Below are 23341 nucleotides of genomic sequence, written 5' to 3' on the forward strand. Positions count from 1 at the left end.
TACCCACACTTTAAAAAATGTAGATAGATTGTTGTGCAATGCCTGAAACCTGTACAAGCTTGTGAATGTGTTAAGTAGGAAGGGGATTTTTACCCTCTAGGTCTCCAAATACAGACATGTGCAGATGTGCATGTGTGTCAACCCAACCTACCTCCACCCACTCACATTCCTTTTCTCAGCAACTCCTCTGCCTAGAATCCCAGGATCCCAGAGCTTGAAGGGATCTCCCAAACTGTCTAGAGCAACCCTAATCTGACCAAAGAACCTTTGATAACATCTTCCAGACTCTTTCTGAATACATTGAATGAGAGGAAAGTCACCCCCTCTCCTGTAAGTTTATTCCATATTTGGAGAGTTCTAATCATTAAGAAGGTTGGGGTTTTTTCCTTCCTCACATCAAGTGCTGATCTGTCTTTGTGCAACTAGTTACTCCTGCTCCTACTCCTGCCTTTTGAGCCAAGTAGGATAGATTTAATCCTTCTTCCACGTGATAGTTCTTAAAATATTTGAAGATAACTGTTATGAATACGATGAAGCCAGGAGAAGCCTGCACCACCCAAGAGCAAAAGCAAGTCATCTCAAAGCAGAAGGCAAGTCAGAGAGCATTCCAATTTCCATGAAGTTCTCATCTTCTACGTTCAGCAAACTAGCACCACCTCAAACTTTCCCAGTTCCTGAGATAGTGAATCTTTTTTTTATTAAAACTTTTTATTTTCAAAACATATGCATAAGAAATTTTCAATATTCACCATTGCAAAATCTTGTGTTGCAAATTTTTTTCTCTCTCCCTTCTCTTCACTACTCCCAAGATGGCAAGTAATCTACTATTATGTTAAACATGTGCAGTTCTTCTGTACATATTTCCACAATTATCATGCTGCGCAAGAAAAATCAGATCAAAAGGGGAAAAATTAGAATGAAAATAAAATCCAAGCAAGCAACAATAACAAAAAAAAGTGAAAATGCTTTGTTGTGATCCACACTCAATCCCTACAGGTGCAGATGGCTTTTCATCACAAACCCACTGGAACTGACCTGAATCATCAGTTTGATGTGACTATTGAAAAGATCAGAATTGATCATTATATAATCTTGCTGTTGCTGTGTACAGTGTTGAGATACTGAATTTTGAGCTACTTAAAAGTAAACCTCCCCTCTACTTAACTCTCATGTGCATTCTATTCCATTCACTTTATTCCTCCTATGTCTCATTCCAATTCTGCCCACCCCTTCCATCAAACCCTCTGAAATTCCTGTTACATAATTAATAAACTTCCCTTCTCTTTGGACTTCTCATGGTCTTGCCATTTTCTGGTACTTATGAGATCTGACTCCCTCCTGAAGAGATTCCTTTTCCCTCCAGAATTGTCTGTAACTTCTCTAAAAACTCAATACACTGGTTCTACAAGACAGAAAGTAGAATATTCAGTAACCTTTACTCTTTTGAAATTCGTTCTCTCTAAACTTATCAACTCATCAATCACACTGTCCAAATCACTGTTAACTGGATCCAGTTATCTATTACTTCTGAGGGCATTCTCCCTCCTTTCTCAATGAGTTGATTGCCTGGTTCACAGACTTGTCCCCATGCCAATATCTTCCATTTTAACACCAAGAGACTTCAACACACATGTTGATGTTCCCTCAAACACTCAAGCTTCCCAGATCTTTAATCTCCTCAATTTTCATGATTCCTCCACTACATCTTAGCAACTCAAAGGTTATTCTCTTGATCTTGCTGTTAGCTACAATTTTTCCACTTCCATTATCAAGAACTCTGATTTTCCTTTTCTTATCATAACCTCCTATCACTCTATCTCTTCCTGTGCTTCCCTCCTTCTAAACCTTTTCTTCATCCTCACCATAACTTCCAATCCTCTATTCTTTTCCAAACCATCTATCCTTCCTCTGGTTTCTTTTTACTTCTTTCACAATTCTGGCTGCCTTAGTTAATGAATTTAATAATACTATGCTACCTATTATACAAATCCTTTACTCTCTTCTACTCATGCTACTCCTGCATTACTAAACCACAATCCTGGATTACTCTCACCATTTACCTCCTCTGTTCACTCTGTTCCTATTCATCTTTTGCTGAATGGAATGAGAGGAAGTCATTTTGGGGAACTGGATTGACTATAAATTTATATATCTGATCTCATCAAGACACTCATTGAAGAAAGGCAATCCTTTTGCTTCCATGTAATTGATTTGATGTTGCATTCCCCATAGCAGCTGTTCCAAACCTTCTTATTTTTTTCAACCTCTCATACTTTGCTGCAAAAATAAAAGTCATTCACTATAAGTTTCTCCTGTTCTATGTTTCAGAACTCCTTAATAGCATTTCCCATTCTTTCTTTGCCAAAGTCAACACATCCCCTTGATCCCATACTCTCCCATCTCCTTCAACAGGTTACTCCCTAATATTCTCTTTCTTTCCTTCCTTCACTAATCTTTGTCTCTGTTTCCTGTCTACTGGTTCCTTTCCTACTACCTACACACACACTCAGCTTTTTCCTATCCTTAAGAAGTTCTAATTTAACCACTATCCCCTCATTTCCTATCACCATGGCAATTTAGGCACTTCTCGAGAATGATAAACTGGTGATTCTCTATCCTTTTTCTGCCCTTTTGGTTTAGCCCCAAGTTTATTTCTTTAGGATTTTGTGTCTTTTGAGGACAAGAACTATTTTTCCTAATAATGATCCTACCTCAGGAGTCACCTCCAATTAGGGGAATGGTAGAATACAAAACATATTCACAGTAGTAATAGAACAGACAATTTTCTTCCAGAAAAGATAGAGAACTGCTAAGAAACAGAGAATCATAAAATAACTTCAATTAGTTGAGAGATTAATACCCACCCTTTATGGGACTTTTGCCACAGGGCTGCTCATTAACTAGTTTACATATAGTTTCCAATGAGTACAGCCCCAAAAATTTCAAATGGACTTTTCTTTCCAGGGATATCTCTCTGTCACTGACTCTTTCTCTCTTCCTCCTTTTGCCTGTCTCTGTCATTATGTCTGACGTTTTTCCACAACTGCTTTAGTTGGCCAATACACCTTGGGTCCTTGGGGACTCAGATAATCATTGTTACTCATCAAAGGCAGCAGGAATGAGAGACTTGACTGGTAGGGATTGCCCCTTTAATATCCATGGAGTTCTGGCTCCGCAGTCAATTATATGAGTTCTTGTGATTGGCAAAAAGGACCCCCCCCCCCCCCCCCCCCACCATCATATATCCCAAAAGGACTGCTATACTTTCACCAGATACCTTGTCTTATTTTCACAGCCATACTGGTAAAGGAAAAAAAAAAAAACAATTGTAGATCTGGTGCTCCTACCTCCTTTCCTTTCTTTCACCCATTTCTGAACCTTTGGCAAACTGCCTTCTGATCTCACCACTCAATTGAAACTCTCCTTTCCCAAGTTACCAATTAATCCAATTTGCTAAACAAACGACCTTTGCTCATTTTGATCTCCTTATAGCATGTGACACTATTGATTTTCTCCTCCTACTGTTTATTCCTTTCTCTCTAGGATTTTATGACTCTGATTCTTTTCCTACCCAGCTGAAAGCTTATCTTTCACCTTTGTTGGATTATCATCTATATCATCATCTCCTAACTGTGGGTGTACCTTAGAATTCTGCTCTGGGTCCTCTTATCTATCTATACTCTCTCTTGATGACCTCATTAATTATCTTTTTTATGATAATGATTCTCAGTTCTATATTATCATCCCTTAATCTCTCCAATCCTCTATCATCATTACCTATTAGACATTTTCAATGTTTCATGGTCATTTCAAATGCATGTCCAAAATAGAATTTTTCCTTTTTTCATTTTCATTTTCTTTTCCAAACCTTTCCATCTTCCAAATTTGCCTATTTCTATAGAGAGCACTGCTATCCATTTGGTCACCTAAGTTTATGTGCCATCCATTACTCCTTCCTCTTCCTAATCTCCCAATTAGTTGCCAGATCTTTCCATTTCTACCTCTATAAAATCTCTCACATTCTTCCTTGTACTTAATATTGTCATCTTGATTCAAGACTTCCTCATGTAGACTATCATAATAGGCTTCTAACTGATCTCTATCCTCTCTAATTAATCCTCCACACAACTACCCAAATGATTTTCCTAAAAGCATAGTCTGACTGCATCACTCCCTCATTCAGAAAAATCCAATGAATCTCTATTACCTTCAAATGCAAATATAAACTTCTTTCTGGGGAGAGGAACATTTAAAAACCTTTACAATTTGTCTAATTCTGATTTTGGCCTCCTTGAAGCATTTACCTAGCAGCAAGATCTTTGAGTCAAAAAAATATATACATCTTAGTTGATTAAGGGAATAAATTAGGTGCATAATATACATTAGTAAATGACCATTTGGTCACCTAAATTTATGTGCCATCCATTACTCCTTCCTCTTCCTAATCTCCCAATTAGTTGCCTATTAGTAGGATGGAGGGGTGGAGGGATAGTCAGTCCACAGGTGGCAAGATGCTCCTTAATTTCATGGTAGATTTGATAAAATGCATTATCTAAGACCAGGTAGGTAATTGGGGGTAACAAACAAATGTTGTCATTATAATTACACAGCATCCAATTTTGGAGTATTTAGTATTTCCATTTCTATTGTTAGAAATACATATTGCATATATTTTTTTCCTGGTACTGCTTACTTCATTTTGCATCAGTTTATATGTAAGTCTTTTCATATTTTTCTGAATTCATATTAATTTTTCCCATTACATGCATGCATTCTATCTTCTTTTAGCCATTCCATTATGCGAATTTGTTGTGGTTAATTTTGCTTGTTTGTCATAAGGAAAAGTCAGTTGTTTTTCAATTTGAAGTGCTGATATGGGAAAAGGCACAAATGATAATTATTTTTTTTTGCTAAGGTAATTGGGTAATTTGGTGTAATTACCCACATTTTATGCATTTGCATATAAATATCAGAGATCCCGGTTTTATTCTTGGCTTTTTTTCTGAAATATCATCTTCTATCTCTCTTCTGCCATTCACCAAGCTAAGGAGATCAAAGTTGGCAGATTCCTTCTTCCCCCATTATCAGGATAAAGACTTCTTGGTGAGATTCAAAACCCTCTGAACAACTATACTTTCTTTCTTAGTTATTCTATCCCTTGCTAAGATTCTGTTATTCCAATATTTTAGTTGGTGGTCCAAAAATTTGAATCTCCATTCAAAGGTAGCATTTTGTTATTTAGTTCCTTGCTTACCCTATCTGCCTTTCTCTTCTGTAATTTCAATCTTTAATCAATTTGCCCTCAAAGCTTTGTTTTTCATTGTTTTCATTTTTCTGTCTTCATGATCATTAGCAATGCTTTTTAATTCCTTATAATAGTGTTATATCTTTCCATAGGAATCACTGTAAGTGGGCAGTGCTTGTCAAGTTTGAGAATTCTTGAGAATTGAGACATTCTCTTGGTAGGTAGTGTGAGACACTTAGTTTCTTCTGCCAGACTGTTTTCCAGGTTTCCCAACAATTTCCCACTAGAAAGTTTTTGCCTTTATAGCTTGGATCTTGGACTTATCAAACACTAAGTTACTATGGTCATTTACTAATGTATATTATGTACCTAATTTATTCCCTTAATCAACTAAGATGTATATATTTTTTGACTCAAAGATCTTGCTGCTAGGTAAATGTTTCAAGGAGGCCAAAATCAGAAGAAAGTTCCCACATACACCAGAATATTCACAGCAGCCTTCTTTTGTGTGTGATTCCAAAGTACTCAAAGTAAATATCCATTGATTGGGAAATGACTAAATGTTTTTTTTAAGAATAATTTTTTTTTTAAATTTTTGTTATTCAATCTTTGACAAACACCAATTAACATGAACATTTCCATATTCATAGAACAAAAAAAGAGGCTTATACATGAAACTATTGATCTCTTATAAATAATTTACCCTTGTTTTTTAAAATATAATGAATTCAGTATTTTTATTTTAAAGTTGCATGAATTATCTGTGTCTGCCTCTAAATTTCTTTTGTTCTCTTCTGGCTTTTAAAAAAAAGACTTCAATGACCCTCTTAGTTCTTTGTTTTTTTGGTTTTTTGTTTGTTTTTGCTGATGCAATTGGGGTTAGGTGACTTGCCCAGGATCACACAGTTAGAAAGCATTAAGTCTAAGCATTAAGCCAGATTTAAACTCAAGTCCTCCAGACTTAAGGCTGGTGCTCTCTCTTAGTTCTTTTTAAAAAATTAAAAAGATTACCTAAAAAAATTTAAAAATTTAAAAAATTTAAAAATTCACTGGGGGCAGCTAGGTAGCACAGTGAATAGAGCATCAGCCCTGAAGTCTGGAGAAGCTGAGTTCAAATCTGATCTCAGACACTTAATTCTTCCTAGCTCTATGACCTTGGTCAAGTCACTTAACTCCAATTACCTCAGCAAAAAAAAATAATTATCATTTGTGCCTTTTCCCATATCAGCACTTCAAATTGAAAAACAACTTTCCCTTGTGACAAACAAGCAAAATTAACCACAACAAATTCACACATTGGAATGGCTAAAAGAAGATAGAATGCATGCATGTAATGGGAAAAATTAATATGAATTCAGAAAAGTATGAAAAGACTTACATATAAACTGATGCAAAATGAAGTAAGCAGTACCAGGAAAACAATATATACAATATGTATTTCTAACAATAGAAATGGAAATACTCAATACTCCAAAATTGGATGCTGTGTAATTATAATGACAACATTTGTTTCCTAGAGGTGAGAAAATGTGCCTATTGTTTTTTTGTTGAATAGATAGGGGTTTTATAGATATGAATTCTGCATATACGGTAAGACTTGATTTTTGTGTTGGTTTTTGTGACTTGCTATTTTCTCCTTTTTATTTTATTTTGCTTGTTTTTGCAAGGAATGACATTCTGACTAAAAAAAGGGGAAAGATATATTTGGAAAAGAATGATATAAAAAATAAAAGGTTTCCATTTTCTTAAAAAAGACATTGCTTTAAACCCTAATAAGAAGGAATATGAGTAGGACCATATAATTTTACTTGACCAGAAGAAGTAGGTGAAGCTTTGAGACTAAGAATTTCTGTAGTTTCTTTCTGTAGTTTCTCTCTTGGTTGGAACTAAGGAATTTTTTTTCTTTTTTCTTTCCTCAAACTTCTATATGGCTTGGTGTCAAGGTAGATTATGCTAAGCAAAGGACAGAAATTTATTGCTAATTCACTTGTCACTCATCTTCCAGGAATAATTATCTTTTTTTTGGATTATTTTTTAATTAGTCTGTCTTTAGCAGAGGCAGCAAGAAGGGCTGAAAATGAGTCCAAGTGCTTCCTCTGACAAACACACCTTGGATAAATCACTTCATCTATTGGCCCTCAGGGCAATTCTCAGAATAACTTGGAAAAAAAGGTTCCAACCTATATTAGTGTAGGGAGCTTCATCATTTGGGAGTTTTATGTACAAATGAAATTACAGATTCAGTTCTTATTACTTTTCATCATAGGAATGATTGTTTTTATTTATTTTTGGGTGGGGAGGGACTTTTATAGACTTTCATGGCTAGTGCCTAGAAGATCTGACGTTACAGACATATTTGGGAAGCAAAGAGGCTCAATATCAGGCTCCAATAATCTTAGTCTAACGATAACAATTTTTAATATTTATATCTAAAGTCCTAGGCAGCCTTTCCTTCCATTTTTGGTTTTCAAAGCAGAGCTGTGGCTCTCTGACCTTATAGGGTAAGCAAGAAGAGGTAGATCAAAGAAAGGTAAGCAGGATTACCTAAAAAAAACTTAAATTTCTGGTTCTGTGTCTTCCTGATTTTCATTTATTTCTGGTAGGATATTAAGTGCACCAAATCGTTGGGATGTTTTTTCTTTGCCCTCTTCTACTCACAAGATTTCTAGAGTATTCTGGTTCCATTGTCAGGGAAGGTAAAGGCTCTTAATATATACAGATGATTTCTCTTTTGCTTCTTTTTTTTCTGAATATTTTGAGTACTAGACGGTAGAACAATGGTCTGTACTTACTGCACTGGGTTCAATTAATACTTGTTTATGACTGTGCAGCTGTTTGTATTATGATCTACCTAGACTTATGGGATTGTTACCTAGACTTATGGGAACATAAATTGAGAAATGAATGAAAAAGAATTTATTCATAAGTGTTTGCTATGGGCCAAAGGCCTGGGGATGAAAATATAAAAAAAAAAGAAAGAAAAAAAAAATCTTTACTCTCAAAGACTTCATACACTATTCGGGGTAGATAACATTTAAAAGGAAATTCATCTGCAGGGTGGACAGAAAGACTCAGGATCATTAGGTCAGATGGAGAGATGAGTCCTGCAGGTAAGGCTCCAAGGCCTTAGGAGGCACAATGATAAAGCCAGCTGGCCCTCCATCTCCTGGATTGCTAGAGAGATGAGAATGAGGTGACTCCCACTTCATCCAAGCCATGTGAGCAGTTAAGCAACCTAGACTGAGTTCTGAGATAGCAGGGGAGGCGGAGAGGGAGAGCAGAAGGGAGGTGGGGAGCAGGAAGGCAAGAGGAGAAGGGCACCCCCAAAGGTGCCATGTGTTTTAAAATAATAAGGAAGTGCTTCATCTCCTTCTAGATTATTTTGCATATGATAATTAAGGGGACATATGTCCAGACCTATCATTATGTGGCACAGCTAAGGACCCTATGGGAGTCTCAGCTTGGCACATGAGACACCAAAGAGTTGTTTAGTCTGTGCTAACTAGAGGCTAAGGGGAGAAAAAAAAAAAAAAAAATTTTCAAAGCCAACATCAAATTGCTGGTGAAAAATAAAGTGATTCACTGGATCGCTAGTGCAAATTCCTGTCTTTTTTCATGGGATGGCTGTTCACCAGAGACAATGGCAAGTTGAACCACCCTGAGATTTTAAGAGAGGACACCATTCTGTGAAAATGGAATGGTACAGAAGGGATATTTGGTCTCAATTCTCTCTTCCTCAAGGGCTGAGGATGTGGACAACCTCATGCTTTCTAAACCTAGCTCCTTTGTGGAAATATAGGGTCAAATATAGTTACACATATGTTAGTAATCATGACATTTGCAAAGCCTGAGGAAAGTCAGTCTTTTTGGAGTTGTAACCCCTGCTGTTGAATTTGATTTGGTAACCATAAAAAGTGTTAGATTTATGATTTTAATTTTTAAGGGAATTAAAATGAATGTTGTGACACTGTGTGACATAGCTGGAAACTATGCTGCAGAAGAAGGTCTGTAATACCTTACATGGTGGTTCCCCAACCACATCCCACCGCTACCCCTTTCAGCTTAGTTGGATGATAGTTTTTATTTTCACAGTTGCAGTTCTCATCCCTTCCTGGTTCCATCAAGTGCACCATGGTGTTTTAGGAAAAAATCAGTCTGATAAAATATTTCATTTAGTTCTCTCATCCCTACTCCAAATCCTGAAGCTTATGGTTTCTTTGATGATCTGTTACTGATACTGTTTGGGAGCTCTTGTCAATGTTTATTACTCCTCTTTGGAAATAAAACCATGTTTATGAAGTCCAAATGAAAAGTTTATTTTTTTTCTGGCAGCTTACACTTTAAAGCATGGCTTTCTGACAAGAAGATACATTTCAGGATGAGGAACTCATTAATATTTTTAATCCATTAAAATCTTCTCTCTCATTTGGATTTGCTTGACACAAGCAGATTTCTTCTCTTGGCTTGCACTCTCTGAACTTGCCGTGCTCGGCTTCCAAACCCCAGGGACTGCAAGGTTTCTGCCAAATACTTCTGGCAAGGGGACACACAGAGCATCACCAATAACTTTGCATCACCTCCTTTTAATAATAATAATAATAAAAATCAAATAAACAAACACAAACATGGAGAAAATAATTGCTTATCTAAGAAAATATAGCACAATAGGAGCTGTTGCCAACTTTCTGGTTCTTCACTTTCTTCTACTTTCTAGTTCAGTAGCATAATGCATTCTATCAAAAATCCTTCCTGTCTATTCCTCTGCTCCAACTCTGTATCTCACAGAGCCTTCTAAGATCATCAAGGCTCACAAAATGGTGACTGATGGACAGAAGAAAGCAGAAAAAGAGGTCTGACTTCTTCCTTCATTCTCCTCTCCCGTGTTACTTCTAATGAGCCTTTATCTACAAGTCTGTGTTGACATTTGAAGAGCATGATTGCTAATAACTAGGAAGAGAACAGCAACACATTCCATAAGTGTTTTTAACTTCAAAGCACTTCCATGAGGACTCTTTCTATTTTATGTGTTCTTTTAGCCTCACCCTTTTCATCAAGCTATCTGCTGAACCAAGGGGAGAAAGATGAACATTCTCTTCTCCCATGATTCTTCTCTCCCAGGAGATGGGAAGGGGACGAAAAAAGCAATTTCCTGTATTATGCATACATTTCTTTTTCACTGGCCTAATGAATGCAAGGCAAGCAAATACAAAAAAAAGGGAAGAGTAGGGGAAAGGTTAGGTAAAAAGGTAGAAGGAAGAAGAAAAAAAGAAAGAGAGAAGTAGGTGAAATCAGTAGAGTTCAATCACTGCATACGATGCCACAAATCCATGCCCCATGTTCCCTAAATATGGAGGACCCAATTTATTTATCCGTGGAGAAGTGATTCAATCAGTAACTAGTTGTTAAATATCTATCATGTGCCTAGCACTATGGACAATGAAAAAACCACAATCTCTGTGTTTAAGATTCCTACAATCTATTTTGGAATAACAAGAAATCCAATGTAAAACAATTAGTAAAAAGCATAAAATGGCTATGCAGGGCAGACTGTAAGTGCCAGGAAATTGAAAGATGATTAAAAGTGTAGTGAGAGAAAGATTGATGGAAGAGGTGAACACTGAGCTACGAGAAGCAGCTGGTAGTACAAGGGGTAAAACCTGGAGTCAGGAGAATCGGAGTTCTTTTTTTTTTTTTTTTTTTTTTTTTTTTTTTTTTTTTTGGCTGAGGCAATTGGGATTAAGTGACTTGCCCAGGGTCACACAGCTAGGAAGTGTTAAGTGTCTGAGTCACATTTGAACTCAGGTCCTCCTGATTTCAGGGCTGGTGCTCTATTCACTGCCCCACTTAGCTGCCCCATTCATTTACTAGCTGTGTCAACCTGGGCTAATCACATAGTGATTTAGTCATGTTAGTCAAAGTTTTTGCCATTGTAAAATGGAAATCATAATAGTACCTACCTTCCAGGATTATTGTGAAGACCAAATGAGATAATATTTTTAAAGCACTTAGTACAGTATTTGGCACATAGTAAGTATTTAATACATCCTTATTTCTCTTAGCCCTTTTTTGAAGGACAGGTAAAAATTTTATTAGGAAGAGAGAGGGGAGAAAAGGAGAGAGAGAGACGGAGATACAGAGAGACAGAGAGACAGAGACAGAGAGTCAGGGATAAAGACAGACAGAGACAGAGAGAGTAGTATGATAGAAAGTTGGATTTGGGTCAGAAGACCTAGTTCAAAGCCAGTTCTCGGCTTTGACCTAATAAATTTTATGACTGTGGGCAAAACAACCTTTCTGGGATTCAGTTTCCCCATCTAAAAATTCAGAGGGTTGGATTGGATGACCCTCAAGATCCTCTTTCAGTTTTAAATCCATGATCCTCATTGGTGGTTGTCCTTCACAGTCAAAGAGCACCAAAGTGACATCACTATGTTGGGGTCAAGACAGAGCATGTCCAACTGTGGCTGATCAGACCAATATGTGTTTAGAAGACTCTACCACAAGTTGGGCACTAACAGTCTCTATGAACATCTGGAAAGGAGATGTCTCTAAATTTGGGCATCTCCATGAAACTGGAAAGAGCATTCCAAGGTGTAAAATAGAACCAGGTTCACTGTGTCATCACTAAGCATGATGAAAATATCACTTTGGTATTATGTGGTAGGCAGAGACTATACTGAGTACTTCCAGAATATCCTTCTGATATAGAACACGAAAACAGGAGAAAGGGGAAGGAAAGGAAAATTACCAATGGAATCTTGGAGTAGGTGGGTGAGTTTGCTGTTTCTGTAAGGAATATGACCACGGTGCTCTGATAGGGCTCCCAAAACATCAGCGAGGGCTGCTAAGCTTCGGTTTATAAACGAGGTTTCCCTCAAACCTGTTCCTGTCACTCCAGACATACCTAAGTGAAACCAAAACCACACTTGATTCTTACTTACCTTTTGAATTTAGTCTTTGGGTTTTTGTTTTGTTTTTGCTAAATATCACAAAGAATATAATTAAATAACTATATCTTCTTCCCCCCCCAAAAAAAAAACCAGGATAAAGATTTCATAGGAAGGATATTCTTCCACATACTAAATTAAAATGTATTCCATTAACTTTTGTTCTAAAATAAGCTAAATAGTCAGCAACTAAAACTATTGGTCATCAAGATTTTATAATTATATAATTTTATAATACAGGCTCTAATTTTCAAAACATTTCTAAATTAGAGCAATTGTAAAAAGAAAAGGAAAAGAAAAAGAAAAAGAAAAAAGTTGATCCAGTAGGATGTGATGAAGATTTTAAAAAGAAAAAAAACTATCTGCAAAAGGTGTTAAGGTACAGAGACAACATTTTATTATTTTTTTCTCTCATTTATCCAAGCTCTCTATTCTGCAGACAAGTTAGGTTCAATTGTTGTCATGCTAAGGTTATCGCTTCTGGAAGGGTCAACTTACCAACACATTCACTGCCAGCCAAGTCCACAAGTTGTAACTTGGTTTGGACCTGCTTCTGTTGCTCTGTGAGATCCAGGGGGATTGGTGCTGGAGAAGGACCTCGGGAAAAGAAGCTGGGTTTCTCACCTTTCATTACTTTCTGAGGAGTAATGCACAGTATCTCTTTACAAAGATTTTGACTTGATTGTTGATCTGCTATACATGTGGAAAAAAACACTGGTATTTTGTGAGGTAAAAAAGATAACAGGGAAAATAAAAATTCATTTCATAAGGGCTGTTGATGATGAATCTTCAGCTCAGAGGCCAACAGATTTAGTGTATTCTGGTCTATAAAATTCTGTCATTCTCTTCATGTCTTATATATGGATTATAAAAACTGGAATCATAATTAGTGGTTTCTTTTGGCAAAAATGCCAAAAAGCAAAAATAGGAAGACAGGATCATCTTTTGTCTGTTGGATGTTAGACTAATCTCTAATTGCCAATACTTGTCTCAAGATAAATTAACAATGTTTTCCAGAGAGGTTTAGTTATAGTATGAGCAAATGTTTCCATTTTCATTAACACCAGAAAAATTTTGCTAGGCAGAAAAAAAATCTATCCTAAGTTTATAGACCCCAAGAAAAAGAGATTCTACAGACTCTCTTTGATGACCTAATGCAACAAGCTTTAAATTTCTTTACATCCAACTTAAATTCCTTAGGTTGCAATGGAAGTCTATTTCTTCTTGTCCTATTCTTTTAAGGTAATGACTACTTTAGGGTCTAACACTGGATCCTGAACATGGTAGGAGCTTAATAGTTGTTACCAAGTTGAATAATTATGATATTCTTCAAGTTTTTTAAGGTTATACAATTCATTTTCAAGTATTTCTTTAACTATCTCAGAGTCTATAAATGTGGCAATTTTAGTGTTATTTAACAAAAATAAATATAGAGAGAGGGAAAGACATAAATATAATCATAAGAATCCCCAGCAATACAAGCTCTTTTCACTTACCAGTAGCATTATTTTTTAATGGAATACGTAGTTCCTGGTTTTGGGCCTTTCCACAGGCACCCAATTTCATTACCTGCTGGGTGTGTCCTGCTCCTCTACACAAACAACTCAATTAAATTCAATTTAACATTTATTAAGCATTTATCATATGCAAGGCATGAAATACATAAAACAAGAATGGCCCCATTCATTCAACATCATTATAAATTTATATAAAATATATGCAAAGTAAATATAGAGTAATTTAGGTATGGGAGGAGGGAAAGCCCTATTTGGGAAGTTTCAGTTGAGGCTTGTGTAGGAGTGGCATTTAAGTTGAGTTTTAAAAGAAGCTAGGAATTCTAAGAAGTGGAAGTCAGGAAGGAGATTATTCCATGTGCAGGGTGAGAAATGGAATGTTCTCTGTAGGGTCTGGCAAGTGGACCAGTTTCAATAAAATGCAGAACTTTAAGAGGGCAAATCTGTGAAATTAATCTATATAGAAAGGATGGATCCAGGTTTTGAAAGGTGATATTTGCCAGACTAAGAAGATGGTATTTTATCCTAAAAAGAAGATAAAGCTCTACTTTTTGAGCTAGAAAGTGATTGGATAGAACCTTAGGGAATATGTACATTTAGGGGAACAGTCAGTAAAGAGAACAGAAAAGTAGGTGAGAAACAGAAATCTCTTGTACAAGCCAAGTTAGGAGTTTCAAAAAGAAAGCAGTGGCTAATGGCTAATAGCACTGAATGCTGTGGAAATTAAGGATTCAGGCTAAGAAAAGACTACTAGACTTGATGATTTAGAGGTCCTGGTGACTACTTTCCATAGAAGTTTCGGTGCTGTGGTTAAAGAAGGACAGGAGATCAGAATGTAAGTGATTGTTGTATGGAAGACAGATCAGTCCTGTTCTTGGTCTTCAAGAACATGTTGATATAGAAATCATGGGTGGACATTGAAGAGAATAAAGTTTAGGTTTGATGTAGGAAAATCTAATAACTCACAAAAAATGTGCAAAAATGTTTATAGCAGCTTTTTTGTGTGTGGTAATAAAGAAAGAAAAAGCAAGGAGGTACCAATCATCTGGGAAATTACTAAAAAAAAATATGGTATATGAATGTAATGGAATACTATTGGACTGTAAGAAACAAAAGTAGTGATTTCAGAGAAATCTGGAAAGACTTTTATAAATGGACTGGAATGACAAAAAATGAGGATTATTTATGCAAAAACAACAACATAGTAAAGACAAATAGCTTTGAAAACCTTAAAGACTCTGAACAATGCAATGACTAACCAAAATTCCATGATAAAACATATTACATGCCTACTGAATGGTAATGAAATTAGGGTACAGGATGAAATACACATACACATTTATGTATGTATGTATATATATATATATGTGTGTGTGTGTGTGTGTGTATGTGTATGATATGGCCAATGTGAGAATTTATTTTGGCTATGAATATTTGTGATAAGAATTTTGTTTTTCTTTCTTTTTCATTAGGAGTTAATGGGATAAGAAAGAAAGAAAATGTCAATTAGAAAAATAAAGTTTAAAAAATTAGAGGAAACAAAATATTCCTAATGGTTAGATTTGTTAAAAATTAAAATGGGTTGCCTTGCGAGATAGTGGCTCTACTAGTAAAGGCTGGCTGACATTTTGCTGGCTGTGGGAAAGTATTCTTATATTTAAATACAGGTTAGACTAGACTAGTTGGCCTCTGAGCTCCCTTCTACTCTGGAAATTCTGTGGGGGTGTTAAGGCATATTAGCTTTGAGAATCTCATTATTAAAAAGATATAGGTCAAGTAGGTAAGAGAGTCAAAGGTTTTTGTTTGTTTTAAAGATATCAGGTAGTGTAGTTGTAGACAGAACATGAACCACTGCAGAGGTTGCTGATTCTGGAGACCTAGGGGAAATAATAGAACAAGGTCTTAAAAGAAGCTGAAGCGGATTATAAATGTATATTTTTATAGTACTTTACATAGTGTACAAACTACTTTCCTCACAAAAACTCACAAGTATAGGTGGTACAAAGAAGAATATGCTCTTTCACTCAAAAGAGAAAAGGAAAAGGAAGAAGGGAGAAGAAATTAGCATGAAGATTGATTAAGGGAAACATTAGTCTTAAGCAAAACTAACTCTAAGGGTGTATAAAAATATTGATAGCTCTTTTTGAAGTGGCAAAGATTTGAAATCTGAGAGGATGCCTATAAATTGGATAATGGCTGAATTAGTTATGAGGTATTTATGAGGGAATATCATTATATGGTAATATATATGTTTATGCATATCATACACTTTTCTTTTGGAGATGAATAATATAAAAATTAATTTTTCTTGACTATACATGTTTGTAACAGGGAGGGTGGGGAAGGAAGGGGATTGTTTTTCTTCCAGTCTCAATTGAGACAAGCGCTCAGTTGAGACAATAGAAAAAATAGAGTTCAGAAAGAACATGTGTACTATTTTCTCATAATAGAAGGTAAGCAATCTATCTTTGTTTGCTCCTTTATGAGTGTTTATTTGTGTTTACTAATTTTTATGTTGTTCAACTCCTATGTTTGAACTTCAAGGTTTCTATGGAGCTCAAGTCTTTTTATTAGAAATGACTAAAAGTCCTCTATTTCATTAAAAATTCATTTTTTCAACAGTAGTAATATACTTAGTTTTGTTGAATAGGTTACTTTTGTCTGTAAGCCTTTATCTTTTGTGTTGTGGAACATTGTATTCTAAACCCTCCACTCTTTTGTAGTCATAGTTATTGTTAAATCATGTGGAATTATTATTGTTACTTGAATTTTTTCTTTCTAGATCCTTAAGATATTTTTTCTTTCACTTGGAAGTTATGGATTTGGACTATAATGTTCATGAATTTTCATTTCTTTCAGGAGATAACTGGTAAATTCTATTTCTCCTTTGCTCTCTGGTTTTAAGAGATCTGGGCAGTTTTCTTTTAAGATTTTTTGAAATATAATGCCCATGCTTTGATCATAGCTTCAAGGTAATCCAGTGATTCTTTTTTTTTCCTGCTCAAATTGTTTTCAATGTTAATTATTTTTGCTAAAAAATACCTTGCATTTTCTTCTATTTTTTCAGTCTTTTGATTTTAATATTTCTCACTGTCTCATAAAGTCATTATCTTCTATCTGATCCATTCTAATTTTCAGGGAGTTTGGTGCTTTAATAAAATTTTGTATTTTTTGTACTAAATTGTTAATTTTTTTTCCATTTCATTTCCCCCCCACACTTCTTATTTCCTTTTCCAAGTTTTTTGCTTAACACCCTAATTTAATTTATAAAAACATTTACCTTTTCCAGGAATTCTCTTAAATATATGTCCAAGCTGTATTTTTCTTCAGCACTTTGCTTCTAGCTGTTTTGGAATTATTTTCTAAAACAAAGGTTTGTGTCTTGAATGTCTCAGTAACTGTAATAGCATTTTATGATGGATTGATGTTGTTTGTTTATTCTTTTTGCCTTTCTGATTTTAGCTGACATATTAGGAGCCAGATACTGCATACTTCTGGAGGGAAGACCTGGACTGGTCCTGTTATTGCTTTCTAAGGGAAAATGAATGTTTGATTGACTCTCAGGAACAACTCAGGCTGAGGACCTATAAGCTTTCAGTGCTCTCACCATGCCCTGATTCAAGAAAAAGTTTGACCACTCCTTCCTTACACCTAGTCTGAACCCTGCAAGTTTCTAACCTGGGTTTGTATAAGCTACAGCAGACTACACTCTGCTACAATTCTGCTCTTTCAGAGTGAAAGAACTATAGGCTGGATTATTATTCTTCTGTATGACTATTCTTCTGTAGGATACATACTGGATTAGATTTGAGCTTGAACTGAGACCCTGCTTGGGAATCTTGCAGCTGATGTTTGATTTTGAACTTGTTTCTCAATCAGTATACATCCTAGGGCCCATGAAAACTTTCTGTTGCTATTCAGTCATTTTCAACTGACTTTTTGTGACCTATTTGGGGTTTTCTGGGCAGAGATACTGGACTGGTCTGTCATTTCCTTCTCCAGAGAAGAGTTTTGGTATAGTATTCACCATACTTCTTCCTGATAATCTGCCTTCTTGGCTCTGCCCAATATTCCTATTGTCTGGATAATCGGAAGCTCAGAGTTTAAGTTGCTCAAGATCACATAAACTGTTAAGTAAAAGAAGATTTCAATCTCTGGCTCTATGAAAGTGTTTGGATCAATTAGATATGACAATCTCCCCCAGGACAGAATGGATATTATCACGCATAAGAGACCAAATAAGTAAAGCAGTGCAAAGTGTGACAAGGGAAAACTGGGAATCAAGAGAATCTGGGTAGGTATTCTGGCTCTGCTATGGTCTCAGGAAAGTCACTTAACTCCATGGAGGTCTCAGTTTCCCTACTTGTAAGAATAACTACTGGACTTGATGAACTCCAAAGTCTACTCTATATTCCTATCTTAGTGACTTCCATGTGAAGTCTATACAGATTTTCCCTTTGGACATCTTGGAATATATATTTTCCTGGATGCTTTGATGGATCTGTGACTTCATTGAGAGGAGGCTACAAGCTCCATCAGTGCATACTGATTTGTACAACCTGTTGTACAACATAATAGCAAACTAGCCCATAATGTGTGAGTTCATTGTTGGAAAAATACAGAAGTAAATAGTCAGGTAAGATTCTAAGGAATCTAAAGAGGTTCAACTATGGTGGCCTGGTACTGAATCTGTTCTATGAGTTCTTGAATGCAAATACCTTTGCTTCTCAGTTCATTAATCTCATCAAAAATGATAAAAAAAAAAAAATCTTATCTTTATCTTTACTTCACCTCAGCAATACACATGGATGATCATAACCTTGATCTCATCACCAAACATTAGGATCAGAGAACTCTTAAATTTCTTTATCTGATCATAACCCCCTATCATTACATTTCTCCTTGTGCCTCATCTCTCCTAAATATAAACTTCATTCTCTGCAATGTATGATCATTTCCTCCTTCCCTGATTTCCTGGACCATTGTTCCTTCTCTATTCTCACTTTCCCTCTTTCAAAGCCTTAATGCTATAGGAAACTAGATCATAAAAATTTTCTTCTTTTTTTTCCTTTTCCTTCTCTTTTCCATCCTAGAGATGACTACCATTAGACACAAATAGATATGCATATGTAAAATTCTTCTATACACACTTCTATTTATCAATTTTTTTCCTCTGGATTCATCTTTTCTTCATATGTCCTTTATAGTTAACTTGGATATTGATAATAGTCAAAATGACTTATTGCTCAAAATCATTCTTAAAACAATATTGCTGTTACTGTATACAATGTTCTCTTGCTTCTGGTCATTTCACTATTCATTATTTCATGCTAATTTTTTCATATTTTTTCTAAGATTATTGAGTTCATCATTTCTTACAGCACAACAGTATTCCATCACAATAATAAACCACAAATTGTTCAGCCATTTCCCTATTGATGAGTTCTTTTTTTTTTCAGTTCTTTGCCACTACAAAGATGACTGCTATAAATATTTTAGAATATATAGGTTGTTTACTTTTTTCATCTTTGGAAATAGTTCTAATAATGGTTGTCCTGTAATCTCCCCTTTGACAGCTTAAGTCTTAGAAAATGCCAACTGCACCTATTCTACATTTTTATATTTTACTCATTTTCTCTGTGTGTATGCATGTTTGTGATGCAGTTGGGATTAAGTGACTTGGGAGGTAGCTAGATATTACTCTGTCTAAATCATGGACTCATATTGTATTTATCTTGGCATATGACTTGAGAAGTTGATCTATGTCTAGTTTTCCCCAAACTGCTTTCCAATTTTCCCAGCAATTTTTGTCAATCTTCAGGTTTATCAAAACAGATTATTATATCATTTAGCACTGTGTATTGTATATCTAATCTATTTCACTGATCTACCATTCTATTTCTTAGCCAGTACCAGATTGTTTTGATAATTATCACTTTGTAATGCATTTTGAGATCTGTTACTGCTAGATTAGTTTCCTTCTTTTTCTTTTCATTGATTCCCTTGATATTCTTGACTTTTCTTCTAGATGAATTTTATTATTATTTTTTCTGGCTGTGTAAAATATGAAATTATTCCTCCCAAAGGTTACTGATATAATCTCTCACAAAATCTAGTAGCTATTATTCAGTCTTTATCCTTCACGTTCTTACTATAGCATTTGACACTAATGATCTTTTCTCCTTTCCTTCTCTTTTTTGAATGCTCTTGCCTCCCATGAGTTTTTATGACATGACTTTCTTCTAATTTTCCTCATCCTTATCTGAATGTTCCTCTCAGTCTTCTTTGTTGAATTATTATCTATATCTGGCCCTCTTGTCTCTTCTGTTTATATACTCTCTTGGTAAACTTATAAATTCCAATGGTTTAAAGTATCACTCCTATGCAGAAAAAATGTATTGAAAATCCTAAATTGGAATTTTTCTATTTAGTATCTCTTCCTTCTTCTCTCTCTCCCTCCTTCCCTCCCTCTCCTCTTCTCTTACCAAGAATGCTAAAACTCATAAAGAGCCCAAGCAGGTGAGAAAAGCTAGATGTCCAAAAAGAGTGGATCTTTTACTTATGTGAACTGATGCTGGGTAATCCAAAACAAGCCAGGAAAACATTGTACAAAGCAAGAGCAAGATTGTGTGATGATCAAGCATGATAGACTTGGCTCTTCTCAGCAATTCAGTGATCCAAAAAATTTTGGATGGAAAACGTCATCTGCATCCAGAAGGAGAATATAGAGACTGAAGATGGATCAAAGCATACTGTTTTCACTTTTTTCTTTCTTTCCCCTTTCTTATGTTTTTTTTTTCTCTTTTGTTCTGATTTTTCTTTCCCAATATGACTTACATGGAAATATGTTAAAAATGAATGTACACATATAATCTGTATCATATTGCTTACTAGCATGGGGAGGGGATAGATAAAGGGAAGAAGAAAAGAAATTGGAGCTCAAAATTTTACAAAAATGAAAAGTTGAAAACCATCTTTACATGTAATTAGAAAAAAAAATTTAAGGAGTAGGTCTTTTAAAGCTTTTAAAGCTGTGTTCATTTTTAGAAAGAGGGAAGGAGTGGGAAAGAAAGATCAGAAAAGTTATAAGACAACTACTTGGAATGAATGGAATGAAAATAATGGACAGCAGAAGGAAGAGTCTATTCAGTGAAATGTTAGAAGTGAACCTTTCCAATGACAGTAGAATGAAGACGGACCTAGGTTTAAATTCTACATCTGCTCCCCACTACCAATGAGACCCCAGGCAACATAGTATCTTTGTGCCTCATTTTTTCATCTGTAACAATATGAGTGAAATTACATGGTCTACACTATCTTCCACTTCTAAAACTATGATTCTATACATTTATTTCGCTTTGATAAAGTGACTTTTAGACTGGAAAAGGCAGAATAAAAAGGACTAAGAGGGAACCAATTGATAAGGAAACAGTAGGACAATTCTAAGAAGTGTGACTAGGATAGTAAGTTTTTGTGTATATGTCATATAAAGATTGGTTGAAGAAACTGAGAATGGTCGTCCTGGAGAAGATTTGGGGTAGAAGGAAGAAGGATAATTATATTTCAAGTATTTGAACTATTGTCATATGGTAGAGGAATTAGACCTTGCACTTTCTCTGTTTCTCATGTCTCTAATTCTCTCCCTCCTCATTTTCATTTCTTTCTTGTTACATTTAATGCTATTGCTTCTCCAATTTAGCTCTGTGTGTGTGCACATGCGCATGTGTATCTTGTTTACACATCGTTGTTTGCAAGTTGTCCAATCCCCATTGGATTTTTAATTCCTTTAGAACAGGGATTATTGGGGATATTCTTGTATCTAATACTTAGCACAATACTTAACACGGGTAAACATTTAGTAAATCCTCATTGACTCTTTGTAATAATTATTTTCATACCCTCTGACATCCACCTATATAATCTCTTGTCTTAAGAGTTAAATAGGAACAGTCCTTTTATGTACAAAGGAAACCCATGAAACCATTTCTCTTAAAATGTATTATATTGCCACCAAGTTGCTCAAAAAGGATGAATTCAGGCCTTGTAAAAAAAAAAAAATAGAGGAAGCTAAAATTTCTTTGCCAATCATTTTGGGAATGAATTGAGTGAATGTGCACTGTCTTTCTTCTGAGTGTTTTATAGGTGTCTAAAATCTAAATTTTCTAAAATATAAAACTGAGTGAAATTATACTAGACATATTAAAAAATAAAATTTAAAGACAAAATGACAAAAAATCAAAATAAATTATATGTTGTAGTGTTAAAAAAAAAAAAAAAAAAAAAAGATGTATGAACCTGCCAGATATTATAAGCTTTCTTCTTCCCCATAGCAAGCTCTCTCAGCGAGGTTTTCTCCAATATCTTGCTTCCTGGTCTGATTTTGAAGCAAGATCAGAAAAAAACTAGGGAAGCTCTGAATAGAGTCCTAAATACATCAGGAGATAGGGTACACAGACACTATATTAAGTTCACATAGTAAGGTCATTCTGGGATGAGTCAAAAGACTTTAAAGAATTGAGGAGATCTGAGACTACAATGCAAGAGAAACCACCTTCACAGGGAATAAGGACAAATTTTCTTATCTTTCAGTTCAATAAACATTTGTTAGGTGCCTAGTATGTGATAGAAGAAACACTGAAAAAGGAATTGTTTTAGAAATAGTTCATTCTACTTACCAAAGCTATCAAAAGGGACAGATATTGTGAGAGTAATTGTAACCACCAAGTGAGAACGTGAGGAATCAGCATGAACCAGTGTGGGATGTTTCACTCTGAGCTGCAGACTTTTATTGATAAGTCTCATAAATTCAGCAGGACTTTCTACAAGCCTGAAGAATAAATCATCATTAGGTAACAGCTTTTTTTTTTTTTTTTTAAGAAATCAAAAAGTGTTCTATAATCCCCTCTTCTAAGTTTGACTGGGGCAAGTCAGGGAGATAGGTCATCCTATGTACCCCAGTTTCCAACTTCTCATAAATGTCTTGACATAATTCCATTGTAAAAAGCCAATTGAGACAGTTTGTTTAAAAAAATAAGACTGAAAATCCAGATTAAAAAATACATTATAAATAAAGCCAAAAGAATTTTACTTGCTCTGTGGTATATACTTAACAATTATCTTGAGAGGATAGTCTAAATTTTCCTTCTAGTTTGCACACATAACTGTTATTTTTCACATGGGTCTTCTGGGCTTTTAATACTTCTTTAAAAGTGGTTTTCATTCAAATGAAAGATTAACAGAAATTTATTGAAGGTTTAGAGAATGATTGATATATAGCTAAGATTAGACCAACTATCATCTGTCTTGTCTGCCTGTCAATTCATAGTCTCATTGATCTTGGCTCACATCTCTCTCCTCTCTCCTCCCTCCCTCCCTCTCTCTCTCTCTCTCACACACACACACACAACTATTTCACTTATTTTGCTTTAGTAATAACTTTTTTTCCTAGCATTTATTGTTAGATTTTAACAGGTGCCATTAGTAATCAGAGACACAAAGTGTACTAACCTAAGAGGGATATAGGACCAAACAGAGGAAGTCCTGAAAGGAATATTGTACCACAAATGTGAGCAGACTTACAAAGTTAACAGTAGTAAATTTTTACTGCTCCTGCTCATCTGTTTGAGAAAATATAA

General features: G+C 35.2%; 1 protein-coding gene across 1 annotated transcript in view; it reads right to left on the bottom strand.

Annotated features, from left to right (window-relative positions):
* Positions 1 to 9540: 9540 nt before the first annotated feature.
* The window catches only part of KIF25 (kinesin family member 25), a 97539-nt gene continuing 83738 nt past the window's right edge, over positions 9541 to 23341 (bottom strand). The window contains exons 12-15 of the mRNA XM_031937468.1: positions 22382 to 22533; positions 12691 to 12885; positions 11994 to 12149; positions 9541 to 9825 (exon numbers count right to left, since the gene is read on the bottom strand). Of these exons, the coding sequence (XP_031793328.1) occupies positions 9668 to 9825; positions 11994 to 12149; positions 12691 to 12885; positions 22382 to 22533 (661 nt within the window). The 3' untranslated portion in view covers positions 9541 to 9667. The remainder of the gene's footprint in view (positions 9826 to 11993; positions 12150 to 12690; positions 12886 to 22381; positions 22534 to 23341) is intronic.

The sequence above is a fragment of the Sarcophilus harrisii genome, chromosome 4 (genome assembly GCF_902635505.1).
Source record: "Sarcophilus harrisii chromosome 4, mSarHar1.11, whole genome shotgun sequence".
In the NCBI taxonomy this organism is placed as follows: Eukaryota; Metazoa; Chordata; class Mammalia; order Dasyuromorphia; family Dasyuridae; genus Sarcophilus; species Sarcophilus harrisii.